At 46.4% G+C, this 24198-nt stretch overlaps 1 protein-coding gene across 1 annotated transcript; it reads left to right on the plus strand.

The window, feature by feature from the left end:
- Positions 1–557: 557 nt before the first annotated feature.
- PDCL3 (phosducin like 3) lies at positions 558–23926 on the plus strand. The gene is made up of 6 exons (XM_029048436.2): positions 558–665; positions 7076–7208; positions 16195–16285; positions 16573–16716; positions 17722–17930; positions 23307–23926. The coding sequence occupies exons 1-6, from the start codon at positions 660–662 to the stop codon at positions 23447–23449; spliced, it is 726 nt and encodes a 241-aa protein (XP_028904269.1). The 5' UTR covers positions 558–659; the 3' UTR covers positions 23450–23926.
- Positions 23927–24198: the final 272 nt, after the last annotated feature.

Below are 24198 nucleotides of genomic sequence, written 5' to 3' on the forward strand. Positions count from 1 at the left end.
GGCAACCTGATGCCCCTGTACCCATCCCAGCGCCCAGGACGGTGCTCTGCACAGAGGAAGCGCTTAACAAATACCAACACTGCCTAACCCTCACGAAAGACTGTCTCTCGGCGGCACCGCCCTGGGCTTCCCCAGCCGATGCCACGAAAGGTCGTCGAAGGAGCGAAAGGAGGAAACGTTTCCTCAGAGAAAAAATGGCGGCCACGCGGGCTCGCGCCCTGCCTCGGCGAGGGGGGAGGGGAGGGGGTGGGACTTCCGGCCACGCGCACTCCGCGAGGCCGCGGCGCGCGCTCGGGATTCGGGCCGGCGAGGGGAGGGGGGGAGGGGGGGAGGGGGGAGGGGGGAGGGGGGGAGGGAGGGAGGGAGGGAGGGGGGGAGGGAGGGAGGGAGGGGGGGAGGGAGGGAGGGAGGGAGGGAGAGAGGACGGGGCTCTCGCGAGACTGGCGCGCGCGTCCTTGGATCATCCCCACCGAGGCCTTCGGAGAGACGCTCGTGCGCAGGCGCGCGCCGCTAGGGACTCCCCGCCCTCCCTCCCGGCCCCCCTGCCCCCTCCCCTCCCCTCCCGCGGGGAGATGGGGGCGGGGCGCCAGGCGCCTGCGCAGTTCTCAGCCGAGGAGGTGGGGACGCGCCCCCGGTGACTGAGCGGTCCGAACGCCGAGATGCAGGTGAAGCGAGACCCTGGGCGCCGGGGCCGGGGGTGGTGGGGGGGATCAGGGGTGGTGGGGGCGGATCGGGGGCGGCCCAGAGCATGCCGGGAGAGGAGCCGGGTCGGGCCGGGCGGCGCAGAGCAGGCCGGGACAGGAGCGGGGCCGGGCGGCGCGGAGCATGCCGGGAGGGGAGCGGGCCGGGCCGGGCCGTGAGGGCTCTGGGGCAGCGGCCTCAGTTTCCCCGGCGGCGCGGGGGGGCGGGCCCGCCTCCCCCTCCGCCTCCCCCTCCGCCTCCCCCTCCGCCTCCCCCTCCGCCTCCCCCTCCGCCTCCGCCAGGGAGGCGCCCAGAGGAAGCCTGCCGGCTGGGTGATTAGACCGTAAGCCCGTCCAACGGCAGGGACCGTCTCTATCTGTTGCCGACTTGTTCATTCCAAGCGCTTAGTACAGTGCCCTGCACATAGTAAGCGCTCACTAAATACTATGGAATGAATGAATGAATGACTCGACCTCCCGCTGCCCGGCGCCATGGCCGAGCCGGGCCCCGGGCCCAGCGACCGGTCACTCACCGAGGGGCGCCGCCGCCGCCGCCGCCGCCGCCTCCGCCTCCTCCTCCGCTTCGGCTGACACCGTTTGGCCCCGACCCCTCGGTGGGCTCCTCTGTCATTCATTCACTCCTCCTTATTGACCGCTTACCGTTTATTCATTCATTCAATCCTACGGATTGAGCCCTTACTATTCATCCATTCAGTCGTATTTAGTGAGCGCTAACTATTCATTTATTCAGTCGTATTCATTCATTCCATAGTATTTATTGAGCGCTTACTATGTGCAGAGCACTGTGCTAAGCGCTTGGAATGGACAAGTCGGCAACAGATTAGAGACAGTCCCTGCCCACTGACGGGTTTACAGTCTAATCGGGGGAGACGGACGGACGAGAACAATGGCAATAAGTCGAGGGGAAACAGTGGCAACTAAATAGAATCAGGGTGATGTACCTCTCATTAACAAAATAAATAGGGCGATGAAGATCTAGACAGTCGAGCGGACGAGTAGGGTGCCGAGGGGAGGGGAAGGGAGAGGGGGAGGAGCCGAGGGAAAGGGGGGAGAAGAGGGTTTAGCTGCGGAGAGGTGAAGGCGGGGTAGAGGGAGCAGAGGGAAAAGGGGAGCTCAGTTTGGGAAGGCCTCTTGGAGGAGGTGAGCTGTAAGTAGGGTTAATAATGATAATGTTGGTATTAAGCGCTTACTATGTGCAGAGCACTGTTCTAAGCGCTGGGGTAGGCACAGGGGAATCAGGTTGTCCCACGTGGGGCTCACAGTCTTAATCCCCATTTTACAGATGAGGGAACTGAGGCCCAGAGAAGTTGTGACTTGCCCACAGTCACACAGCTGACAAGTGGCAGAGCTGAGGTTCGAACTCATGACCCCTGACTCCAAAGCCCATGCTCTTTCCACTGCGCCACTGAATCAGTTTGGCGGAGCTGTTATTCATTGAGTGCTTACTATTCATTCATTCATTCAATCATATTTATTGAGCCCTTACTACTCATTCATTCATGTTTATTGAGTGCTTATTCATGGAGCGCTTACTGCTCATTCATTCATTCAATCCTATTTATTGAGCCCTTACTATTCATTCATTCAGTCCTATTTATTGAGCCCTTATGATTCATTCATTCATTCAATTGTATTTATTGAGTGCTTACTATTAATTCATTCAGTCATATTGCTCCAGTGCTTACTATCATTCATCCAATCTTATTGATTGAGTGCTTACTATTCATTCATTCAGTCGTACTTATTGAGTGCTTACCATTCATTCAGTCGTATTGATCGAGTGCTTACTATCACTCATTCAATCTTATTGATTGAGCGCTTACTATTCATTCATTCAATCGTATTGATTCAGCGCTTACTATTCATTCAGTCGTATATTTTGAGTGCTTACTATTCCATTAATATTGAGTGCTTACTATTCAATCTTATTTATTGAGCCCTTAGGCAGCTGTGTGACCGTGGGCAAATAACTTAACTTCTCGGTGCCTCAGTTACCTCATCTGTAAAATAGGGATGAAGACTGTGAGCCCCACGTGGGACAAACTGATTACCCTGTATCTACCCCAGCGCTTAGAACAGTGCTCTGCACATAGTAAGCGTTTAACAAATACCAACAAATTCATTCATGCAATTCTATTTATTGAGTGCTTACTATTCATTCATTCAATTGTATTTATTGAGCGCTTACTATTCATTCACTCAATTGTATTTATTGAGCCCTTACTATTCATTCAATTGTATTTATTGAGTGCTTACTATTCATTCAATCGTATATATTGAGCGCTTACTATTCATTCATTCAAGTGTATTTCTTGAGCTCTTACTATGTGCAGAGCACTGTACTAAGCGCTGGGAATGGACAATTCGGCGATAGACAATCCCAGCCCAACAAGGGGCTCACAGTCTAAACAGCGTGAGAGGCAGCGAGACTCAGTGGAAAGAGCCCAGGCTGGGGAGTCAGAGGTCACGGGTTCTAATCCCATCTCCACCACTTGTCAGCGGTGTGACTTGGGACAAGTCACTTCACTTTTCTGGGCCTCAGTGACCTCATCTGGAAAATGGGAATGAAGACTGAGCCCCACGGGAGACAACCTGATCACCTTGTATCATTCATTCATTCTAGAGTATTTATTGAGCGCTTACTATGTGCAGAGCACCGTAATAAGCGTTTGGAATGTACAATTCGGCAACAGATAGAGACAATCCCTGCCCATCGACGGGCTCACAGTCTAAACGGGTGAGAGCGTTTAGAACAGTGCTTTGCACATACTAAGTGTTTAACAAATAACACCATTATTATCATTATTATTAAGCGAGTCATCTGACCTGGAGTCCAAGCACCGTCCACCCCCATAGTTTGTTTTCCCAGAGAGAGAGCGAGGCCACCTCACAGCCCTGGCCCATAAATGGATGTAGCCCCTCCAACCCGCTACTTCTTTTTCCACCCCAAGTAATTCCGAGTCCGGCCTGCCGTAACTCCCCGTTCATTCCCGAGAATCTGGAAAACTAGTAGAGGTACGGGTGAGGGCTTAGAGAAGAGTAATAGTAATTTTGGGATCGGTTCAGCATCTACTCTGCGCTAAGCTCTGCATTAAACCCAGGAGTAAATCCAGATCATCGGACGCGGTCCCTGACGGTCCAAGTAGGAGGGAGTTCAGTCAGTCGGTTGTATTTATTGAACACTGTAGTAAGCCCTGGGGAGAGTACAGTCCAATTCTAGAATGTAAACCCGGTGTGGGCAGGGATCATCTCTCTTTATTGCAGAATTGTACTTTCCAAGCGCTTAGTACAGTGCTCTGCACACAGTAAGTGCACAATAAATACGATTGAATGAATACATCACCCTGACTTGCTCCCTCTTTTCATCCCCTCTCCCAGAACTTAAGTACATATCTATAATTTATTTATATTAATGTCTGTCTTCCCGTCTAGATGGCTCAGTGGAAAGAGCCCGGGCTTGGGAGTCAGAGGTCATGGGTTCTAATCCTGAGTCCACCACTTGTCAGCCGTGTGACTTCGGGCAAGTCACTTAACTTCTCTGGGCCTCATCTGTAAAATGGGGATTAAGACTGTGAGCTCCACGTGGAACAACCTGATTACCTTGTATCCGCCCCCGTGCTTAGAATAATAACAAAAATAATGATGACATTTGTTAAGCGCTTACTGTGTTGCAAAACACTGTTCTAAGCTCTGGGGAGGACACAAGGTGATCAGGTTGTCCCACAGGGGGCTCACAGTCTTAATCCCCATTTTACAAATGAGGCACCTGAGGTACAGAGAAGTGAAGTCACACAACTGACAAGTGGCAGAGCTGGGATTTGAACCTCTGACTCCCCAGCCCGTGCTCTTTCCACCGAGCCACGCTGTTAGTGCTTGGCACAGAGTAAGTGCTTAAATGCCATCATTGTTGTTTATTATTATTAGATCAGAAACCTGTGGGCAGCAAATGTAGTAATTGTGTGATATTTGTGCTCACCCAGCATTTAGTACAGTGCTGTGCACGTAGTAGGCACTCAGTAAATGCAATTGATGTAATAGGGAAGTGCGATGATTGAGTGCTTTAAAGCAAATGGTAAGGAGTTTCTGTTTGATGTGTGTGTGGGTGGGTAACCACTGGAGGTTCTCCAGGAGTGGGGAAACATAGACTGGATATTTTTGTAGAAAAATGATCTGGGCAACAGAGTGGGCCACTTATTGAGCTCTTACTATGCGTACATCCCTCTGCTAAGCACTTGGGAGAGGACAGTGCAATGGAATTAGCAGACATGTTCCCTGCCCGTAACAAGCTTACAGACTAGAGAGGAAAGTGAAGTGGAGTGGGAAAAGACAAGAGGCAGGGAGGTTAGCGACGAGGCTGATAGAGGAATCAAGGTGGGGATTATTAGCAATATATAAATAACATTAATATATCATCGCAATAATAAATATATCAATTGGTCATATTGCAGTGTATTATTAATAATGAAGGCAGAGTAGGATGTCGATTAGACTGTAAACCCATCAGTGGGCAGGGATTGTCTCTATCTGTTGCAGAATTGTCCATTCCAAGCGCTTACTACAGTGCTGTGCACATAGTAAGCGCTCAATAAATACTATTGAATGAATGAATAAGTGCTTGGATTAATTTGGTGACTGAGGGAGAGGAGAGGGCGGATCTTAGCGACATTGTGAAGGTTGAACCGATAGGATTTAGGGGTAGCTTGATTATGTGGGTTGAACGGGAGAGATTCGTCAAAGATAAGCTCTTTCCACGGGGCCCTGCTTCTCCTCTAGAGTCAGTCTATCCAAAATAAAGCTGTTGCACCTTGCTGTCGGCTGTAGTCAAAGAGGAAAACAGGCAATATTGTGTAAAGTTGGTCAGAAAGGAGCAGCTCTTTTTGAATAGACAATTCAGAAGAAAGGTGAGGAAAGGAGGCGAAAGCAAATATCCATGAGTGCAAACAAGAATCGTAGCGCAACAAGGGACAGTTTGTGTGTGTCCAGTTGGCCATTTAAAGCAGGCAGTCACATGCTGGTGAATTTCACGTGTATCATCATCGTGGCATTTGTTGAGTGCTTATTGTGCAGAGCATTAAGGGCTTGGGAGAGTTCAGTGCAGCAGAGCTCATTCTAATCCCGGCTTCGCCGCCTGTCAGCTGTGGGACTTGGAGCAAGTCATTTAACTTCTCGGTGCCTCAGTTGTCTCATCTGTAAAATGGGGATTAAGACTGTGAGCCTCACGCGGGTCAACCTTGTTACCCTGTATCCACCCCGGCGCTCAGAACAGTGCTCGGCACATAGTGCTTAACAGATACAAACATTATTATCATTATTCGGTTGTATTTATTGAACACTTATTGTGTGCAGAGAGAGCACTGTGCTAAGCGCTTGGGAATGCAATACAACAATAAACAGAGTTGGACACATTCCCTGCTTACAACAAGCTTACGTTCTAGAGGTCCTCAGTGGCGTCTTCCACATGAAGGACAACTACATATTAATAATATATTTTTAGAATATTGTTTAAAGAGCACCAATTTAACGGATAACAGACTTTCACTTCAGATCTGTCATCTAATAATAATAATAATAATGTTGGTATTTAAGCGCTTACTGTGTGCCGAGCACTGTTCTAAGGGCTGGGGTAGACATAGGGGAATCAGGTTGTCCCACGTGGGGCTCACAGTCTTAATCCCCATTTTACAGATGAGGGAACTGAGGCACAGAGAAGTTAAGTGACTTGCCCACAGTCACACAGCCGACAAGTGGCAGAGCTGGGATTCGAACTCATGAGCCCTGACTCCAAAGCCCGTGCTCTTTCCACTGAGCCACGAGAGCACGGGCCTGGGAGGCAGAAGACCTGGGATCTAATTTGGGCTCTGCCAGTTGCTTGCTTTGAGACTTTGGACAAGTCATTTCAGTCTTCTCTGCCTCAGTTTCTTCAACTGTAAATTGGGATTAAATACTTGATCTCTCTCCTACTTAGCCTGTGAACCCCATGCGGGTGATAGATGGTGTCTGACCTAATTAACTTGTACCTGTCCCAGCACTTAGAACAGTGTTTATTGTTGTATTGTACTCTCCCAAGTGTTAAGTACAGTGCTGTCTCTGCGCACAGTAAGTGCTCAACAAATTCAAGAGTATTTATTGAGTGCTTACTGTGTGCAGAGCACTGTACTAAGCACTAGGAATGTACAATTTGGCAACAGAGGTAATCCCGCCCAACTCGGGGAGTTGACATTCTGAGCTGAGATTGACAGATATCAGGGTATAAAAAGCAGACAGACGATTGAACAGGTTGAGGGGGACAACCCTCCTGTTGGCCGGTGACTGAAGGGATCATGAGAGTTGTGTCTTTTTTTTGATAGATGACCTCACCTCCTTTTCTGTTCTAGGACCCCAACGCAGACACAGAGTGGAATGACATCCTGCGGAAGAAGGGTATCCTGCCTTCGAAGGAAAGTTTGAAAGAACTGGAAAAGAAAGAGGATGAGGAAGAAGAACGGCGGATTCTCCAACAGTCAGTGGGTGTGTGTCTTCTTTTTGATTGGGTGTGGAATTGATTTTGTGGAAACTTGAATTCATTCGGCCGTATTTGGAGAGTGCTTACTGTGTGCGGGGCACTGTACTAAGCGCTTGGGAAAGTAGAGCAGCAGCAAGGCGTAGTGGATGGGGCGCGGGCCTGGGAGTCAGGAGGTCACGGGTTCTAATTCCGGCTCCACCGCGTGTCTGCTGGGTGACGTTGGGCAAGTCGCTTCACTTCTCCGGGCCCCAGTAACCTCATCTGGAAAATGGGGATTGAGACTGTGAGCCCCACGTGAGACGGGGACTGCGTCCAACCCGATCTACTTGTATCCACCCCAGCGCTTAGTACAGTGCCTGGCACAGAGTTAAGCGCTTCACAAATACCATTATTATTATTAGGGTATAACAAGCAGATACATTCTCTGCCCACAACTAGCTCACAGTCTAGAGTTTGAATTTATATTTTATAGGCTGAGTTTGCACACTTATTTTGGAAGGTGCAAATGGCTTGGCTGTGAGGCAGGTATTGATTTGCGATTCAGATAGAGCCAGTGCAGATATTGTAGGGTGGAAAAATATTGTGGGCCCAAGATTTGCCTTTTAGCCTGAGAAACATATTAAGTTTCCATCCGTTTGAAGATGCATTTGTAAGTCCGAGGGTCCTTGAGAAAGTGTGCGCTTGTGCACGTTGTCCACAAAAATGTAGAAATCACTTTTTCTGCGTAAATATCAGTAAAAAAGGGGGAGTAGCCAGTCTGTGGTCAGAGAACAGAATGGATCTCAGAGCAGCAGCCCCCACTGTGCCCTCAGCGGCGTGGTTTCATGGCTAGGGCCCGGGCCTGGGAGCCAGAAGGTCATGGGTTCTAATCCCAGCTCCTCCACTTGTCTACTCTGTGTCCTTGGACAAGTCACTTGACTTCTCTATGCCTGAGTTCCCTCATCTGTAAAATGGGGATTAAGGCTGTGAGCCCCACATGGGACAAGGACGGCGTCCAACTGGATTTGCTTGTGTTCACCCCAGCGCTTAGTACAGTGCCTGGCACTTAGTAAGCGCTTAACAAATACTGTTGTTATTATTGTTACTCTTTAGGCAAGCTACAGTTGATCCTGTTAGCTTAGTCAAGGTGAATGGAGTCCTTTCCACTTGGTTGAGGGGAAAAAAGAGCCGGCTGTCTGCCACACAAGTAGTCGGACAGGAAATGGATTCAGAGCACAGCGTGCAGGCCTGGGCAGTTGCTTCAGAGGGCAGTGAAACATTCCCAGGCTTGACTCCTGCCCCCTCCCCGTCAGTTACAGTTTCAATGAGGAAAGACCCCCACCAAAATAAAGTGAATCCAGATCCAGTCTCCTAGAACCGCGCTTGATATCACTAGTGTTGTGTAAGCCCGGTGTGGGCAGGGACTGTCTCTCTTTATTGCTGAATTGTATTTTCCAAGCGCTTAGTAGTGCTCTGCACACAGTAAGTGCTCAGTAAATACCATTGAATGAACGGATCAATGCCACCCCTGGCCAGTGGTCTTTTCAGTCAGTCAGTTGTAGTTGTTGAGCGCTTGTTATGTGCAGATCACTGTACTAAGCGCTTGGGAGAGTACAATACAACAGAATTAACAGGTGTGTTCCCTGCCCATAACGAGCTTAGAATTTTTGAAGTGTTTCCTGGATGCAGAGCACTGTTCTAGGTGCTGGGGAAAAGTTGTAATGTCATTTATTCCATATAATTCACTGCACCTAGCAATTGAGAGCTACAAAAGGATCCAAGTGATACCTTTCCTGGCCCCAGTGAGCCAGGAAGATAGACGTTAAAGTGAATTAAAGAAAAGCATTGTTTCAAGAAGAGATCTGTTGCCTTAGAGCTCTCAAAATCCATCCCCTCCACTTGCGCATCCGACCCCATCCCTTCGCACCATATCAAAAAACTTGCACCCTCCCGTTTCCCGTTTATATTTTGCTCCTCTAGCACTAATCTTCTCACTGTGCCTCCATCTCGCCTTACTCGCCGCCGACCCTTAGCCCACGTCCTGCCTCTGGTCTGAAACGCCCTTCCTCCCTGTATCCAATTCTCCCCCCCCTTCAAAGCATTATTGAAGGCACATCTCCTCCAAGACGCCTTCCCAGACTAAGACCTCCTTTCTTCTTCTCCCCTTCCCTTCTGCATCGCCCTGATTTCTTTGCCTTAGTTCTTCCCCCATCCCAGCCCCACAACACTTAGGAACATACCTGTAATTTATTTATTTGTATTGATGTCTGTAGATATGTCCATCTCTCTCTGTCTCTCTGCCTCCAGACTGTAAATAGGGAATGCGGGCAGGGAATATCACTGTTTATTGCTGTATTGTACTTTCCCAAAGGCTTAGTGCAGTTCTCAGTAAGCGCTCAGTAAATACGATTGAGTGAATGAATATGTGCGTGTCACATCATTATAGTCCACTCTTCGGGTTATTTTGATAGTATTTACTATAAATGGGAATGAGATCATTGGAGATTTTCTTTTCCTTTTTCAACAGGTTAGATTATTCCAATTATTTTGAGGCAGTGATAGGCCGAGATTTGTTTGTTGTTGTGTGGGATCTCAGTTTAGAAGCTTGCCATGGGATTATTTTGTCTAGAATTTTGAAACCTCGGTGTGCTTTGTTATTAGGTAATATTTACATTTCTCATTGCTGTCTCTGAATTTCAATTTCAGTATATTCTGAGTGTTAATACTCATTACCTATTTTATCCATTTGATTTTTTGGTTGGCCATAGTCTACATTGCAGGGCTTTGAGAGTTATTATTGCCGAGGTATTAAAATTAGTCCTAGTCTTAAATAAGCTGGGGCTTCTTCTTCATACCATTAGAGATTTCTGTGTGGTCTTCAAATCCGGATGCAGACTGTAGTGCATTCAGGAAGGTTTTAAGGCCCACACAGTTTTGGGCAAGGTTCAGATAGAAAAAGAGCCAGTTTTAGCTTCTTTTCCAAGTGTTAATAATAACACACTTAGTTGTGTGGGAATCTCTTGAGGCAAGATTGCAAGAAAAGATGAATCCTATTCTTAGCGTAGTTTCCCTACATAGGGCACTAGAATTCAGTCAGTCGGTAGTATTTATTTAGCTCTTGCTTTGTGCAGAGTTTGAGAGAATACAAGTGGCATTAGTAGATATGATCCCTGTCCTCAAATAGTATATCAACATTTTATGAGTTGACTTAATCACATTTATTATCACTTAATCCATTTATATTAATATTTGTCTCCCTTTCTAGACTGTAAGCTCATTCATTCAATTCAGTTCATTCAGTTCTTATTTATTGAGCGCTTACCGAGTGCAGAGCACCGTCCTAAGTGCCTGGGAGAGTACTATACAGCAGTAAACAAGATACATTCCCTGCCCACAACGAGCTTACAGTCTAGGGGGACTTGTAGGCAGGGAACATGTCTACTAATTCTGTTGTACTCTCCCAAATACTTAATACAGTGCTCTGCACCCAGTAGGAGCTCAATAAATTCTGTTGTTTTTTAGAGTCGGTATATCAAAGAGGAAAAATGATGTCGGTATTTATTAAACTCTCACTATGTGCCAAACACTGTTATAAAGCACTGGAACGTTGTGCTAAATTTTCCTCTCAAGAAAAATTAACCTTGATAGATACTTTAGAATTGTCCGGCCTTTCTACCCAACTTGGGGGAATGGAGGTGAATGGAGCCTGGAGTTCTCCAATGGATACCCGTCCCCGGGCAAAAAGACCTGGGTTTCAAAATTCCCTTTCGCCTGCCAATATGAGTCCGGAGCTAGACGGAACAAGCTGAGGCGTGGTTAAAACAAAAAAAGGAATCATAGTCTTTTTTTTGAGTCCTGCTCACACAGCCACAGGAAGAGTATCAAGGGGGAAGAAGCAGAGAGTCGGGGCCCATCACACGGGCTTCCCAGGGTCGTCTAGATAGGTTGGTATCTGTTAAGCGCTTACTATGTGCAGAGCACTGTTGTAAGCGCTGGGGTAGATACAGGATCATCAGGTTGTCCCACGTGAGGCCCACAGTTAATCCCCATTTTACAGATGAGGTAACTGAGGCCCAGAGAAGTGAACTGACTTGCCCACAGTCACACAGCTGACAGAGCTGGGATTCGAACCCATGACCTCTGACTCCCAAGCCCGGACTCTTTCCACTGAGCCACGCCGCTTCTCATATACACCAGCGCTTAGGACGTCATGCTTGGATGTCACAAGTGAGACACAGGCTCACCTAAGCTACTTAAAGCAATATCTCAGGTGAGAAAAAGACTCGTCGAGGACTACTATAAAGCCTTGTCCGGCAGCAATAAGCAGCGTGGACATCTGCTCGATTCTGGGTCAACGTCCGGGAATGCTCATATTCCCAGTGGATTCCTTAGTCCTGGCCATCACAGAGCAGGTGTCCCACACTCTGAAGAGGGGTGAGTTGTTAGACCAGCGGTCCTGTCCTGCTACAAAGAGCTATCGCCTGGATGCTAGTTTGATAGGGTACCCGGCCCCTTGGGCTTTCCACTCAGGGTGCGGAGATGCTGACGCACTCTCAGCTAATCCATCAGGACGGACGTAGGTGAATACCACCTCTCTGGGTGTCGGCAGTTCCGGCCAAGGGTTGCTTTACCGGATGCCTGGTGACTCTGCTTGTGGTGACATATCGCGTCCCTTTTTCTAGGGACTTCTCCACTCGCTCTCAGCATTACCAGCCTAGGGTCACTCCAGCGATCTGCTGATGATGCCTGTGGGCGCGATGTGCTTGCTTCGAGCCAGGGGTGGCTTTGGCCAACCATTAGATAATAGAAATAATAGTATCTAAGTGCTTACTATGTGCTAGGCACTTTACTAAGCGCTGGGGTGGGTACAAGCAGATTGGGTTGGACACAGTCTCTGCTCAGGACTTCATCCCTATTTTATCTTCATCCCCATTTTACAGATGAGGAAACTGAGGCACAGGGTAGTGAAGTGGCTTCCCCAAGACCACACTGCAGACAAATGGCGGAGCCGGGATTAGCACCCATGACTATCTGACTCCCAGGACCTCATGAGAAGCAGTGTGGCCTAGTGGCAAGAGCATGGGCTTGGGAGCCAGAGGTCGAGGGTTCTAATCCCAGCTCCATCACTTGTCAGCTGTGAGATCTTGGTCACTTGTCTTCTCTGTGCCTCAGTTACCTGCAAAATGGGGATTGAGACAGGGTGGGACACCCCGATGACCTTGTATCTCCCCCAGTGCTTAGAACAGTGCTGGCACATAGTAAGCGCTTAACAAATACCATTATTATCAAGCCTTTCTCAGTACCGTAATGTAAAAATCTCAGCTTGTTTCAGGCTGCATCCTCCTCTTAGCAGAGAAGGCACGTGGCCTAGTCCTTCTTCCCTTAGAATGGGAGCCACAAATGAAACAGGACTATGTCCGACCTGATTATCTTGTAATATCCTCGCACTTAGCAAGGCACAGCACATAGTAAGTGGTTTACCACAATTATTATTATTCTTATTATACTAATCATTACCCCCCCCCCCCATCTCCCCCTATCATGAGTCTGCTTGTGTTTGTAGGAAGGGACAGGAAACAATGGCCTTGATAATAATATTTAAGTGCTTTCTAAGCACTTTTCTGAGCACTGGGGTAGTTACAAGTTAATCAGGTTGGATGCAGTTCCTCTCCCACAGCCTAATAGGAGGGAGAACAGGAGGAAACTGAGGCACAGAGAAGTTAAGCGACTTACCCAAGGTCACACAGCAGACACGTGGCAGAGTCAGGATTAGAACCCAGGTCCTCTGACAACCAAGCCCCTGCTCTTTCCAGTAGACCACGCTGTTTCTGTGATCCTTGGGAAGAAGTTTGGCTTGTTTATCCAGGAAGACAAGAGCGAAGGAAACTTAATGTATTAAATATATTATTAATTATTAAAAGGAAGATACCGATTAGCTGTTTTGACCTCTGTAGATGTCAGAAGAAGAAGAAACAGGTGTACATTTGGTTAGATTCCAGTTAGATCATGAGCTCCGTGGGGGACAGGGACCATGGCTAATCTCATTGTTTTCTGTCTATCTCCGGACGTGTGATAGTGCTTGGCATGTAGATATTATTGTTAAGTGCCGTCAAGTCGTTTCCAACTCAAAGCAACTCTATGGGTATATTTTTTCCAGAATGTCCTGTCCATAATCCACAACCTTTCTAACCGTTCTTTTGTTATCGTTGTTGTGGTCTATCCATCTAGCTACTGGTCTGCCTCTTCGATGTTTTTCCTGGACTCTTCCTAGCACTAGTGTCTTTTCCAGGAATTAGTCCTCCTGATTATGTCTCCAAAATATGCTAATCTAAGTGGAGTCATTCAGCCTTCAAGAGACCACGTTGGTTTACTTTGCTCCAGAATTGATTTGTGTTTGTTTCTCAGGCAGTCCATGGTATTCTCAAAAGCCTTCGCCAACACCACATTTCAAAAGAATCGATGCTGTTTCTATCTTGCTTTTTCACTGTCCCACTTTCAGATCCATACATTTTCACGGGAAACACCATAGAATTAATTTGTGTTTTTTTGGCAAGTGTTACATCACATTTCATGACTTTTTCCAGTCTTCACAGAAAATCTTAACATTAATCTTTGGCGTATTTCTTGACTACTAGTTCTTTTATTATTGATTATCGATCCCAGGAGAGAAAAATTGTCAACTATTTCAGTCTTCTCTCCAACCAGTACAAATGTGTTAAAACTTCCAGTTGTCATGATCTTTGTTTTCTTGACATTCAAATGTAGGCCCATCCTTTTACTCTTAATAATTATTTGCCCTTTTAATAACTTTTAATAATATGCCCTACAAATCTTCTTCACCTTCTGCTAGTAGATTCAGCATAATGAAGGTTATTTATATTCCTTCCTCCAATCTTTGCTCCCCGTTCATCTTCATCCAGTCCGGCTTCTCTCATTATATATTCAGTATAAAGGATGAACAGATAATAATAACGATGATGGCATTTGTAAAGCACTTACAATGTGCAAAGCACTGTTCTAAGCGCTGGGGAGGATACAAGGTGATCAGGTTGTCCCACATGGGGCTCACACAGTCTTAATCCCCATTTTATAGTTGAGGGAACTGAGGCACAGAGAAGTGAAATGACCTGCCCAGAGTCACACAGCTGATGAGCGGCAGAGCCGGGATTTGAACCCATGACCTCTGACTCCCCAGCCCGTGCTCTTTCCACTAGCCACGCTGCTTAGGATACATCCTTGCCTTACACCTTTACTAATGGGAAACGAATCTGTTTTTCCATATTCCCTTCCTATTGTAGCCTCTTCTTTGGCATAAAAGGTTCCATATTAATGCAATTAAATGGTTCGGCGTGCGCATTTTCCTTAATGTGCTCCAGAGGTTCTCATGATTTATGCAGTCGAAGGCCTTACTGTAATCAATAAAGCATGTGCTGACTTCTTTTTGATACATACTCTTTTGTCCTTTCCATTATCCAGCGGATATCAGCAATAAAATCTCGCATCCCTGTCCTTTCCAGAATCCTGTTTGAACATCAGGCAGTTGACGTTCCATGTAGGCCTCCTATTGATGCTCTATAACTTTTAGGAATACCTTGCTGGCATGTGAGATCAAGGAAACTCTATAATAATTGTAGCATTTAGTTGTATCTCCTTTTTACAGTATTGGAACATAAACTGATCTCTTTCATTCAGTCGTATTTATTGAGCACTTACTGTGTGCAGAGCACTGTACTAAGCGCTTGGAAAGTACAGTAAAGCAATAAAGAGAAAGAATCCCTGCCCTCAGTGGGCTCAGTCTCGTGGGGAGACAGACATCAATACAAGTAAAGAGGCATCAATATAAATAAATAGAATTGTAGATATATACATAAGTGCTGTGGAGTGGGGAGGGGGGAAAGAACAAAGGGAGCAAGTCATGGTGACACAGAAGGGGGGGGATTTGAGGAAAAGCGGGGCTTAGTCTGGGAAGGCCTCTTGGAGGAGGTGGGCCTTCAGTAAGGCTTTGAAGGGGGGAAGAGTCATTGTTTGGTGGATTTGAGAAGGGAGAGGGTGTTGCGGGCCAGAGGTAGGCCGTGGACCAGGGGTCGGCGGCGAGACAGGTGAGATGGAGGCACAGTGAGAAGATTTGCACCAGAGGAGTGGATTGTATGGGTTCGGATGAAGAAGGAGAGAAAGGAGGTGAGGTAGGAGGGGGCAAAGTGATTGAAAGCTGTAAAGCCAATAGTGAGGAGTTTTTGTTTGATACGGAGGTAGATAGGCAGCCCCTGGAAATTTCCAGTGGAGCTCTCTTCCAATCGGATGGTCATTGAGTGGTTAGCCATACCTGTTGGCATATATTCAGTAAATACCGTAGAGATGATTAGACCCAAGGAAGAACATATTGAATGTAAGGTGCTTGGATATTGAATCAGGTTTAGAAGGAGGAGTGTTGTGGAATTTGTGTCCCTGAAAGTTTTAAGGGCCATGGGTGAGTTAGATGTAGTCCTGCCCAAAGCCCAAAGACCTACCTGGGGGCTTCCCCAGTCTATGGTTAGAGATGATTTTTGTTCACACTATGGAAGTGAAACTAGTATGCTGTCCTGCACGCTTCCTACCATTTTCTTAGTTGGCCAAAAACTTTTAGGAGGAATTCATTTTTTGACTTGGATATGCACGTTGATCTGTGCCCTTCAAGCACTTGACGGTAGCCCCACCCTTAGCCTCGCAGCACTAACGAACATATCCGTAGTTTATTTTTGTGTGTTTCTCTCCTCTGGACTGTGAGGCCGTGGGCTGGGAACATGTCTACTAACTCTGTTTTATTGTACACTGCCAAGCGCGTAGTACAGATGCTCAATAAATACCACTGATTGATTTAAATCCCACCTTATTGCTGTGAGGCAGTTTGGTAAAATGGAAGGGGAGGCTTGTTCGATCGAGGAGGAGGAAAGGAAAAAAGTGCACATTTGATTGAATATTGCAGTCTTGTGTTGCCTTAGGATCTGTGCTATTAGCCCATATCACTCATTTCAGTGAAAACGTATGAAGACATGACTTTGGAAGAGCTAGAGGAAAATGAGGATGAGTTCAACGAGGAAGATGAACATGCTATTGAAATGTACAGGTTGGTGCTGCCCAAGGGAAATATCGGGTCTCTTGAACAGTGGTGAAATGTATATGTCCTTTGAAAATGCATTTGGGAAGAATGAATATAGACTTATCGTGTTGCAGACTTCAGCAACTTTTTTCTTAAACTTTTATCACAGACAAATACAGCCACCCACTTTTCTAATTTTTCCCAGTAGGTGTAAGAAGGAAATGACGGCTCGAGTGTGTAACTCCAGCATCTGGGGAAGTGGATCTGTCTAAGGGGTGTCTCGCTGACATTTTTTTAAATTTCCAATTGAACAGGCAGCAACGGCTTGCCGAATGGAAAGCGAAACAACTAAAGAACAAATTTGGGGAAGTTTTGGAAATCTCAGGAAAGGACTACGTTCAAGAAGTGACCAAAGCTGGCAAGGGCTTATGGGTTGTCTTGCACCTTTACAAACAAGGGTAAGCAAAACTTTGTGTCTTCTCTTTAATGAATAGGTTTTTATACCGTTGATATTTAGAGTTTTGGATCCATGAATAGGCATGCCACTTGCCTGCAGTGTGACGTTGGAAGAGTCTCTTCATCTCTCTGTGCCTCAGTTTCCTCTTCTGAAGAATGGGGATAAGATACCTGTTTGTGCTCCCTCGAGATGAGGGAGCCCCGTGTGGGACAGGGACTGTGTACAATCTGATTATCTTGAATTGATTCCGGAACCTACACAGGACTTGGCCCAAGGCTTAATATATATCAATATAAAGGACTTTTTTGAATGCTAAAATTTTAACACTAATTTTGCTAATGCTGTGCCTCTAACCTTTGTTCGCCTGAGTTTAAATGTTTTGGATTTTTAAAATTTATATCTTGATTCAGGAAATTGTTTTCAAGACAGGATACTTCTTTGTTGTGGTTTAACCGTTAGCTTCTGTAGGCTTGGATTGAGCTCGGGCCTGGGGAGTCAGAAGGTCATGGGCTGTAATCCTGGCTCCATCACTCGTGTGCTGTGTGACCTTGGGCAAGTCATTTTACTTCTCTATGCCTCAGTTGACCCATGGCTTGAGACTGTGAGCCCCCCTTGGGTCAGGGACTGTGTCCAACCCGATACGTTTGTATCCACCCCAGCGCTAAATACAATGCCTGGCACATAGTAAATGCTTAACAAATACTACAGTTATTAGTATTATTATTGGACTAAAATAAGGGCTTTGCATTCCTCTCAGTTGATTCGATGATCTCTTTCACTCGTTCACTCAAAAGATTGAATCTCCAGTTAATCGGTCATGGGACAATTGGTGAGTTAACCAGTCAGTGGTATTTCTTGAGTGCTTACTGTGTGCAGAGCAATGTGCTAAGAATGTGGGAAGTAGATCACCAAGTAGGACTGTGGCATCAGGAAAAAACTGTAGTAGAATGGTGATGTTTGTCATTTTGCTTTTCATTTTCTGTTCCCTTTTATTTCTGCTTTACAGAATTCCTCTCTGTTCCCTAATAAACCAGCACTTTAGTGCACTTGCAAGGAAGTTTCCAGATGTTAAATTTGTTAAAGCCATTTCTACAACTTGCATACCCAACTATCCAGATAGGAACCTGCCCACGGTGTTTGTCTACCTTGAAGGGGATATCAAGGCCCAGTTCATTGGGCCACTGGTGTTTGGTGGCATGAATCTGACAAAGGATGGTAAGTGAATAATTTATTGCTTCCAGAGCAGAGTGGCTCTTCTTACAATCAGGGAAGTAGAGTTTACCGAAGTGAAGATGGAAAATTCAGTTCACATATGCTTTGAGCAGAAGTCAGATAAAATGCCTGTTACCAGGCAGCGTCGGCTTATGCTAAATTTGAGAGCAGAGAACTTCTGACTCATCCCAGTCAACTTTGAAAGGAAAAAGAAATTGGGAAGGTACAAAGGGACACTTTCACTTTTACTGTTAGTTCACTTTGGTATCAAAATAGTGGTGGGAATCAAAGATCATATGTCTCTCTGAAAATCTTTGCTAAATTCCAGAAAAGAACCAGGCCTAAATGTGGTTTTGTGGGTTTTTTTGTTGTTGTTGTTGTTTTTGTAAAAATACTTGAATTCATTATTTTCTTATCTTGATTACTTGCTCTTCCTCCTGCCTGGAATCTGCTTTAAATCTGTCAAGTCTCCCTGTCTTTTTGAACCCTATCTTTTCAAAACCCCACCTCCTCTTTCCCTGACTGATTTTCTTTCCAGGCCACATCCTCTCAGTTCTCAACTCAGCACTTTAGCCTTCACACCTTTCCGTTGCCCGTTTGAGGTTCAAAACCCTGATTGGTTTGAAGACACGGGTTCCTTGTCACTCTGGGGGACACTGGATGGGGGAGAGGGGTCTACAGGCCATTTGGCTTTGGCCATTTGGGATTTGATTTCTTTTTTTAACCAACATTTCTCTGAACGCTGCCTACCTCCTGCAGACTTTGGATTTCTTTCCTTTTCACCCATTGCATATAGCTAAGGGGGGATGCACCGACTCGGTCACACCCTCGATCTCGTCATCTCCTACCACTGCACTATCTCCTCCCTCACCGACTCTGAAATCCCTCTCTCTGACCATAACCTCCTCACCTGCCTCATCTCTCACACTCCCTCCCCCTACAAATCTTCGCTACTGCCCCACAGAGACCTCCGCTCTCTCGATCCCATCCGTCTTTCCAAAAGCATCTCTCCTCACCTTGCCGCCATATCCTCACTTCCCACTCTCGATGATCAGGTCTCCGCTCTCAACTCCACCCTCTCTTCTCATCTCGACTCTCTCGCCCCCCCCTTTCCCTCCGCCGCTCTCACTCCACTAACCCACGGCCCCGGATCACCTCCTCTGTCCGCCTCCTACGCTCCTATGCTCGAGCCGCTGAGCGCTGCTGGCGAAAGTCCAAGCACCAAGCCGACCTCACACACTTCAAATTTAGCCTTTCCTGCCCTCTCCTCCGCCAGGCAAAACTTCTTCTCCTCCCTCATCGATACCCACGCCCGTCACCCCCGCCGATTGTTCCGGACCTTTAACTCTCTCCTTAGGCCCCCTGTTCCTCCCCCTCCCCCATCTCTCACCCCCAATGATCTGGCCACCTATTTCCTCACGAAAATCAACACAATCAGGTCTGAGCTCCCCAAAGTCACCCCTCCGCCTCTCCCCTTCCCCCCACCGACCCTCTCCCCTACTTTCCCATCCTTCCCTGCAGTATCCTCAGAGGAGATCTCCTCCCTCCTCGCGAGTGCCACCCCCTCCACCTGCGCCTCGGACCCCATTCCCTCTCACCTTCTTAAAACCATCGCCCCTTCCCCCTCCTACCTTCATTAGCTTCTATTTTTAACCACTCAATCTCCAAGGGCTCCTTCCCCTCTGCCTTCAAACATGCCCACGTCTCCCCCATCCTAAAAAAAACCCGCTCTTGACCCCACTTCCCCCTCCAGTTATCGCCCTATCTCCCTACTACCCTTCCTTTCCAAAATCCTAGAACGAGTCGTCTACAATCGATGCTTAGAATTCCTTAACTCCCATTCTCTCCCAGACCCCCTCCGATCTAGCTTCCGTCCCCTCCGCTCTACCGAGACTGCTCTCTCTAAGGTCACTCGTGACCTCCTTCTTGCCAAATCCGATGGCTCCTACTCCATTCTGATCCTCCTCGACCTCTCTGCTGCCTTTGACACTGTCGACCGTCCCCTCCTCCTCCATACCTTATCTCACCTTGGCTTCACGGACTCCGTCCTCTCCCGGTTCTCCTCTTACCTCTCTGGCCGGTCATTCTCGGTCTCCTTCGTTGGCGCCTCCTCCCCCTCCCATCCTTTAACTGTTGGAGTTCCTCAAGGGTCAGTTCTCGGCCCTCTTCTGTTATCCATTTACACTCACTCCCTCGGTGAACTCAGTGAACTCATTCGCTCTCACGGCTTTGACTACCATCTCTACGCAGATGACACGCAGATCTACATCTCCACCCCTGTCCTCTCCCCCTCCCTTCAGGCTCGCATCTCCTCCTGCCTCCAGCATGTCTCCACCTGGATGTCGGCCCGCCACCTAAAACTCAACATGAGCGAGACTGAGCTCCTCATCTTCCCTCCCAAACCCGGTCCTCTCCCAGACTTCCCTATCACCGTGGATGGCACGACCGTCCTTCCCTTCTCTCGGGCCCGCGATCTCGGTGTCATCCTTGATTCGTCTCTCTCCTGTCCTATCCTACCCCACACATCCTATCCGTTACCGAGACCTGCCGGTTTCACCTTTACAATATCGCCAAGATCCGCCCTTTCCTCTCCACCCAAACGGCTACCTTACTATTACGGGCTCTCGTTATATCCCGGCTAGACTACTGTGTCAGCCTTCTCTCTGACCTCTCTTCCTCCTCTCTCGCCCCGCTCCAGTCTATTCTTCACTCCGCTGGCTGGCTCATCTTCCCGCAGAAACGATCTGGGCATATCACTCCCCTTCTTAAACACCTCCAGTGGTTGCCTATCAACCTCCGCTCCAAACAAAAACTCCTCACTCTAGGCTTCGAGGCTGTACATCACCTTGCCCCTTCCTACCTCTCCTCCCTTCTCTCTTTATACCGCCCACCCCGCACGCTCCGCTCCTCCGCCGCCCACCTTCTCACCGTCCCTCGGTCTCGCCTATCCCGCCGTCGACCCCCGGGCCACGTCCTCCCGCGGTCCCGGAACGCCCTCCCTCCTCACCTCCGCCAAACTGATTCTCTTCCCCTCTTCAAAACCCTACTTAAAACTCACCTCCTCCAAGAGGCCTTCCCAGACTGAGCTCCTCTTCTCCCTCTACTCCCTCTACCACCCCCCCTTCACCTCTCCGCAGCTTAACCCTCTTTTCCCCCATCTCCCTCTGCTCCTCCCCCTCTCCCTTCCCATCCCCTCAGCACTGTACTCGTCCGCTCAACTGTATATATTTTCATTACCCTATTTATTTTGTTAATGAAATGTACATCGCCTTGATTCCATTTAGTTGCCACTGTCTTTAATAATAATAATAATGTTGGTATTTGTTAAGCGCTTACTATGTGCCGAGCACTGTTCTAAGCGCTGGGGTAAACACAGGGGAATCAGGTTGTCCCACGTGGGGCTCACAGTCTTCATCCCCATTTTACAGATGAGGGAACTGAGGCACAGAGAAGTTAAGTGACTTGCCCACAGTCACACAGCTGACAAGTGGCAGAGCTGGGATTCGAACTCATGAGCCCTGACTCCAAAGCCCGTGCTCTTTCCACTGCGCCACGCTGCTTCATCTTTACGAGATGTTCTTCCCCTAGACTCTATTTATTGTCATTGTTCTCGTCTGTCCATCTCCCCCGATTAGACTGTAAGCCCGTCAAACGGCAGGGACCGTCTCTATCTGTTGCCGACTTGTTCATTCCAAGCGCTTAGTACAGTGCTCTGCACATAGTAAGCGCTCAATAAATACTATTCAATGTACATCCAGTGGAGTTAATTTAGTGTATAAAGTCATGTGTTAGAACCTCATCCTATTTTTTACCTGCTGGCGACATGGGAGTGGGGGGTGTACTTATCCTGTTGCATTTAATACTATTTAAGCCAGTGATTTATTTTGAAATTTAATTTGATTCATTGTAAAGACTTTGGAGTACATCACCTCTTATGTCATTTTTGTTTCAACTCAGGTATTGCTTTTATGTTTAAGGAATTTTTACAAATTAATGCTTTTTCAGCTATGAGACTGACACTTTTAAATGGTATGGTTGATCTTTGGAATGCCATGTACATTGGTTATTGTATGTGGTAGGTATTTAATCTTGCATTAGAGTTTTCTTGGCCAAAAGGCTCTCTATGCTTATTCGCATGTTCACGGATGTACTGATCTGTTCAATCAGTCAGTGGTGATGGGCAGGGAACATGTTTACCACCTCTATGGAACTGTATTTTCCCAAGCACTTAGTACCGTATTCCCAACACAGTACACAATAAATACCATTATTGATCTGTTGCTTCATAATTGTGAACCAAAGCAAATTTAGGCACAGAAAACGGAGGGTCAAAGATCCAGGAATCGTAATTGACTTTCTCAGTATTAGGAATCTGAAATAGGACCGGAAGGATTTCGTTATATTTTAGGGATCCCATAAGCCTTCCAAACACTCAGCTAGGTACTTAGGGTTGAGACTGTTGGAATCGATACTGTAATGAATATAAGTAGGTTCAATAATAAGTTGCCCTCGGTATGCTTTATGATTGTATTAGAAGTAGTATCAATACATTAATCACATTTAGAAGCTGATTTAGCTGAAATTGGAGCTTTTTCCCATCTCTCCTTGGAGCCCTGTTTTCCAGCACAAGTTTTTTCTGCTTAACTACTTTTTTCATAGTGGAAAAATAGATCGAGTGCTGTTGCCTTGGAAACACCCTTAGAGCGCCAACTATGTGAAATAGAGTAATAGAAGAACCTCCATTTAACTGGTTCAATGTGGTTCAGTGTACCAATGGATTTTTCTGAGTTTCCTGGGGGCAAATGTCTTAATTCAGGGAAATCATCCGGCAGTGTTCTTCTGGGGCTGTAGATGTATTCCTTTTTCCCTTCTATTTTTAAAGTATCAGAGATCAAGGAAATGCATCTTGGATCATTTCCCTTAAAGTAAATTTAGTGATTAACTTCCCAGTAATGTTGGGAAATTATAGTCTTAATCTTTTCATGCGAACACTTTCCGAGAAGTTACCCAGCCTTAGAAACTATACATTGGATTTTAGAGGACATCTTTAGTTCTGCTTTTATTTTAAGAGTGTTTTTATCAGCAAAATTCAACAGATAATGTATCTCCTACAAAAGGAAGGTGTGCATTCAGAGATTCTTTATTCAGTTTGCATTTTCCCCTAAGTCATAGTGAGGCTTTTATGATTCTTTAATTAAACTGCAGACTAGTCTGTAATTATTATAATCGCTTTTGAGCTTGGAACGTTTATGTGCAATGGGAAAAAATATTTTTTTGTCCAATATGAATGAAATGGGTCCTGGGAATTTTCAGCGTAATGTTCTTAGTTCCAGCATTGCGATACTTTTGAATTTTGGCTTTTTTTCTTCCCTCGTATAGAATTGGAGTGGAAAATATCCGAATCCGGGGCTATCAAAACAGACTTGGAGGAGAACCCAAAGAAGCAAATTGAGGACAAATTGCTGTCATCCATCAGGTGTTCTTTCCCAACAAAGGCAGACAGTGATTCTGAAGATGATTAGTCTTTTTAGCAGAGCACAAACTCTGCCGAACTTCCTCGGCAAACCACCCAGTTTGGGATCAATCCTTTCAAAAAGGTTACTGTAAAATGCCTGGATACGACCCATTTAAAAGCTCTTGTATCTGGTGCGGGGGGGAAACTTATTTTCTCTCCCTTTTTAATTCATTTTTGCCTTTTACAATCCAGTGCCCTTTTGAAATGCCTTAAGCTGGCTATTATATTACAAATTTAGGAATATTGTCACTAAGTGCATGGTTTCCTTTGGTAAATGACAATCTCATTTAAAGTGGATTTTTTTTTGTTTTATTGGGTTTTGTTTGGTTTGATTTTTTTTGACAAACGGTTGCAGTTTACCTTTAAAGTGTAGAAGCCAATGGTGTAACACTGAATCAGCATTTTTCTCTGCAAAATGTTTTTAATGAATTTTTTAAAACTGTGAATACATTATGCAATACAATAAAACATTTTGACCATTACACCTCACTGTCACTTTATTCATTCATTCAATAGTATTTATTGAGAGCTTACTATGTGCAGAGCACTGTACTAAGTGCATGGAATGTACAAATTGGCAACAGATAGAGACAGTCCCTGCCCATTGTTGGGCTTACAGTCCAATCGGGGGAGACAGACAAAAACAATAGCAATAAATAGAATTAAGGGGATGTACATCTCATTAAAGCAATAGCAATAAATAGAATCAAGGGGATGTACATCTCATTAACAAAATAAATAGGGTGATAAAATATA

This window comes from Ornithorhynchus anatinus, chromosome 20, assembly GCF_004115215.2.
Source record: "Ornithorhynchus anatinus isolate Pmale09 chromosome 20, mOrnAna1.pri.v4, whole genome shotgun sequence".
Taxonomy (NCBI): Eukaryota; Metazoa; Chordata; class Mammalia; order Monotremata; family Ornithorhynchidae; genus Ornithorhynchus; species Ornithorhynchus anatinus.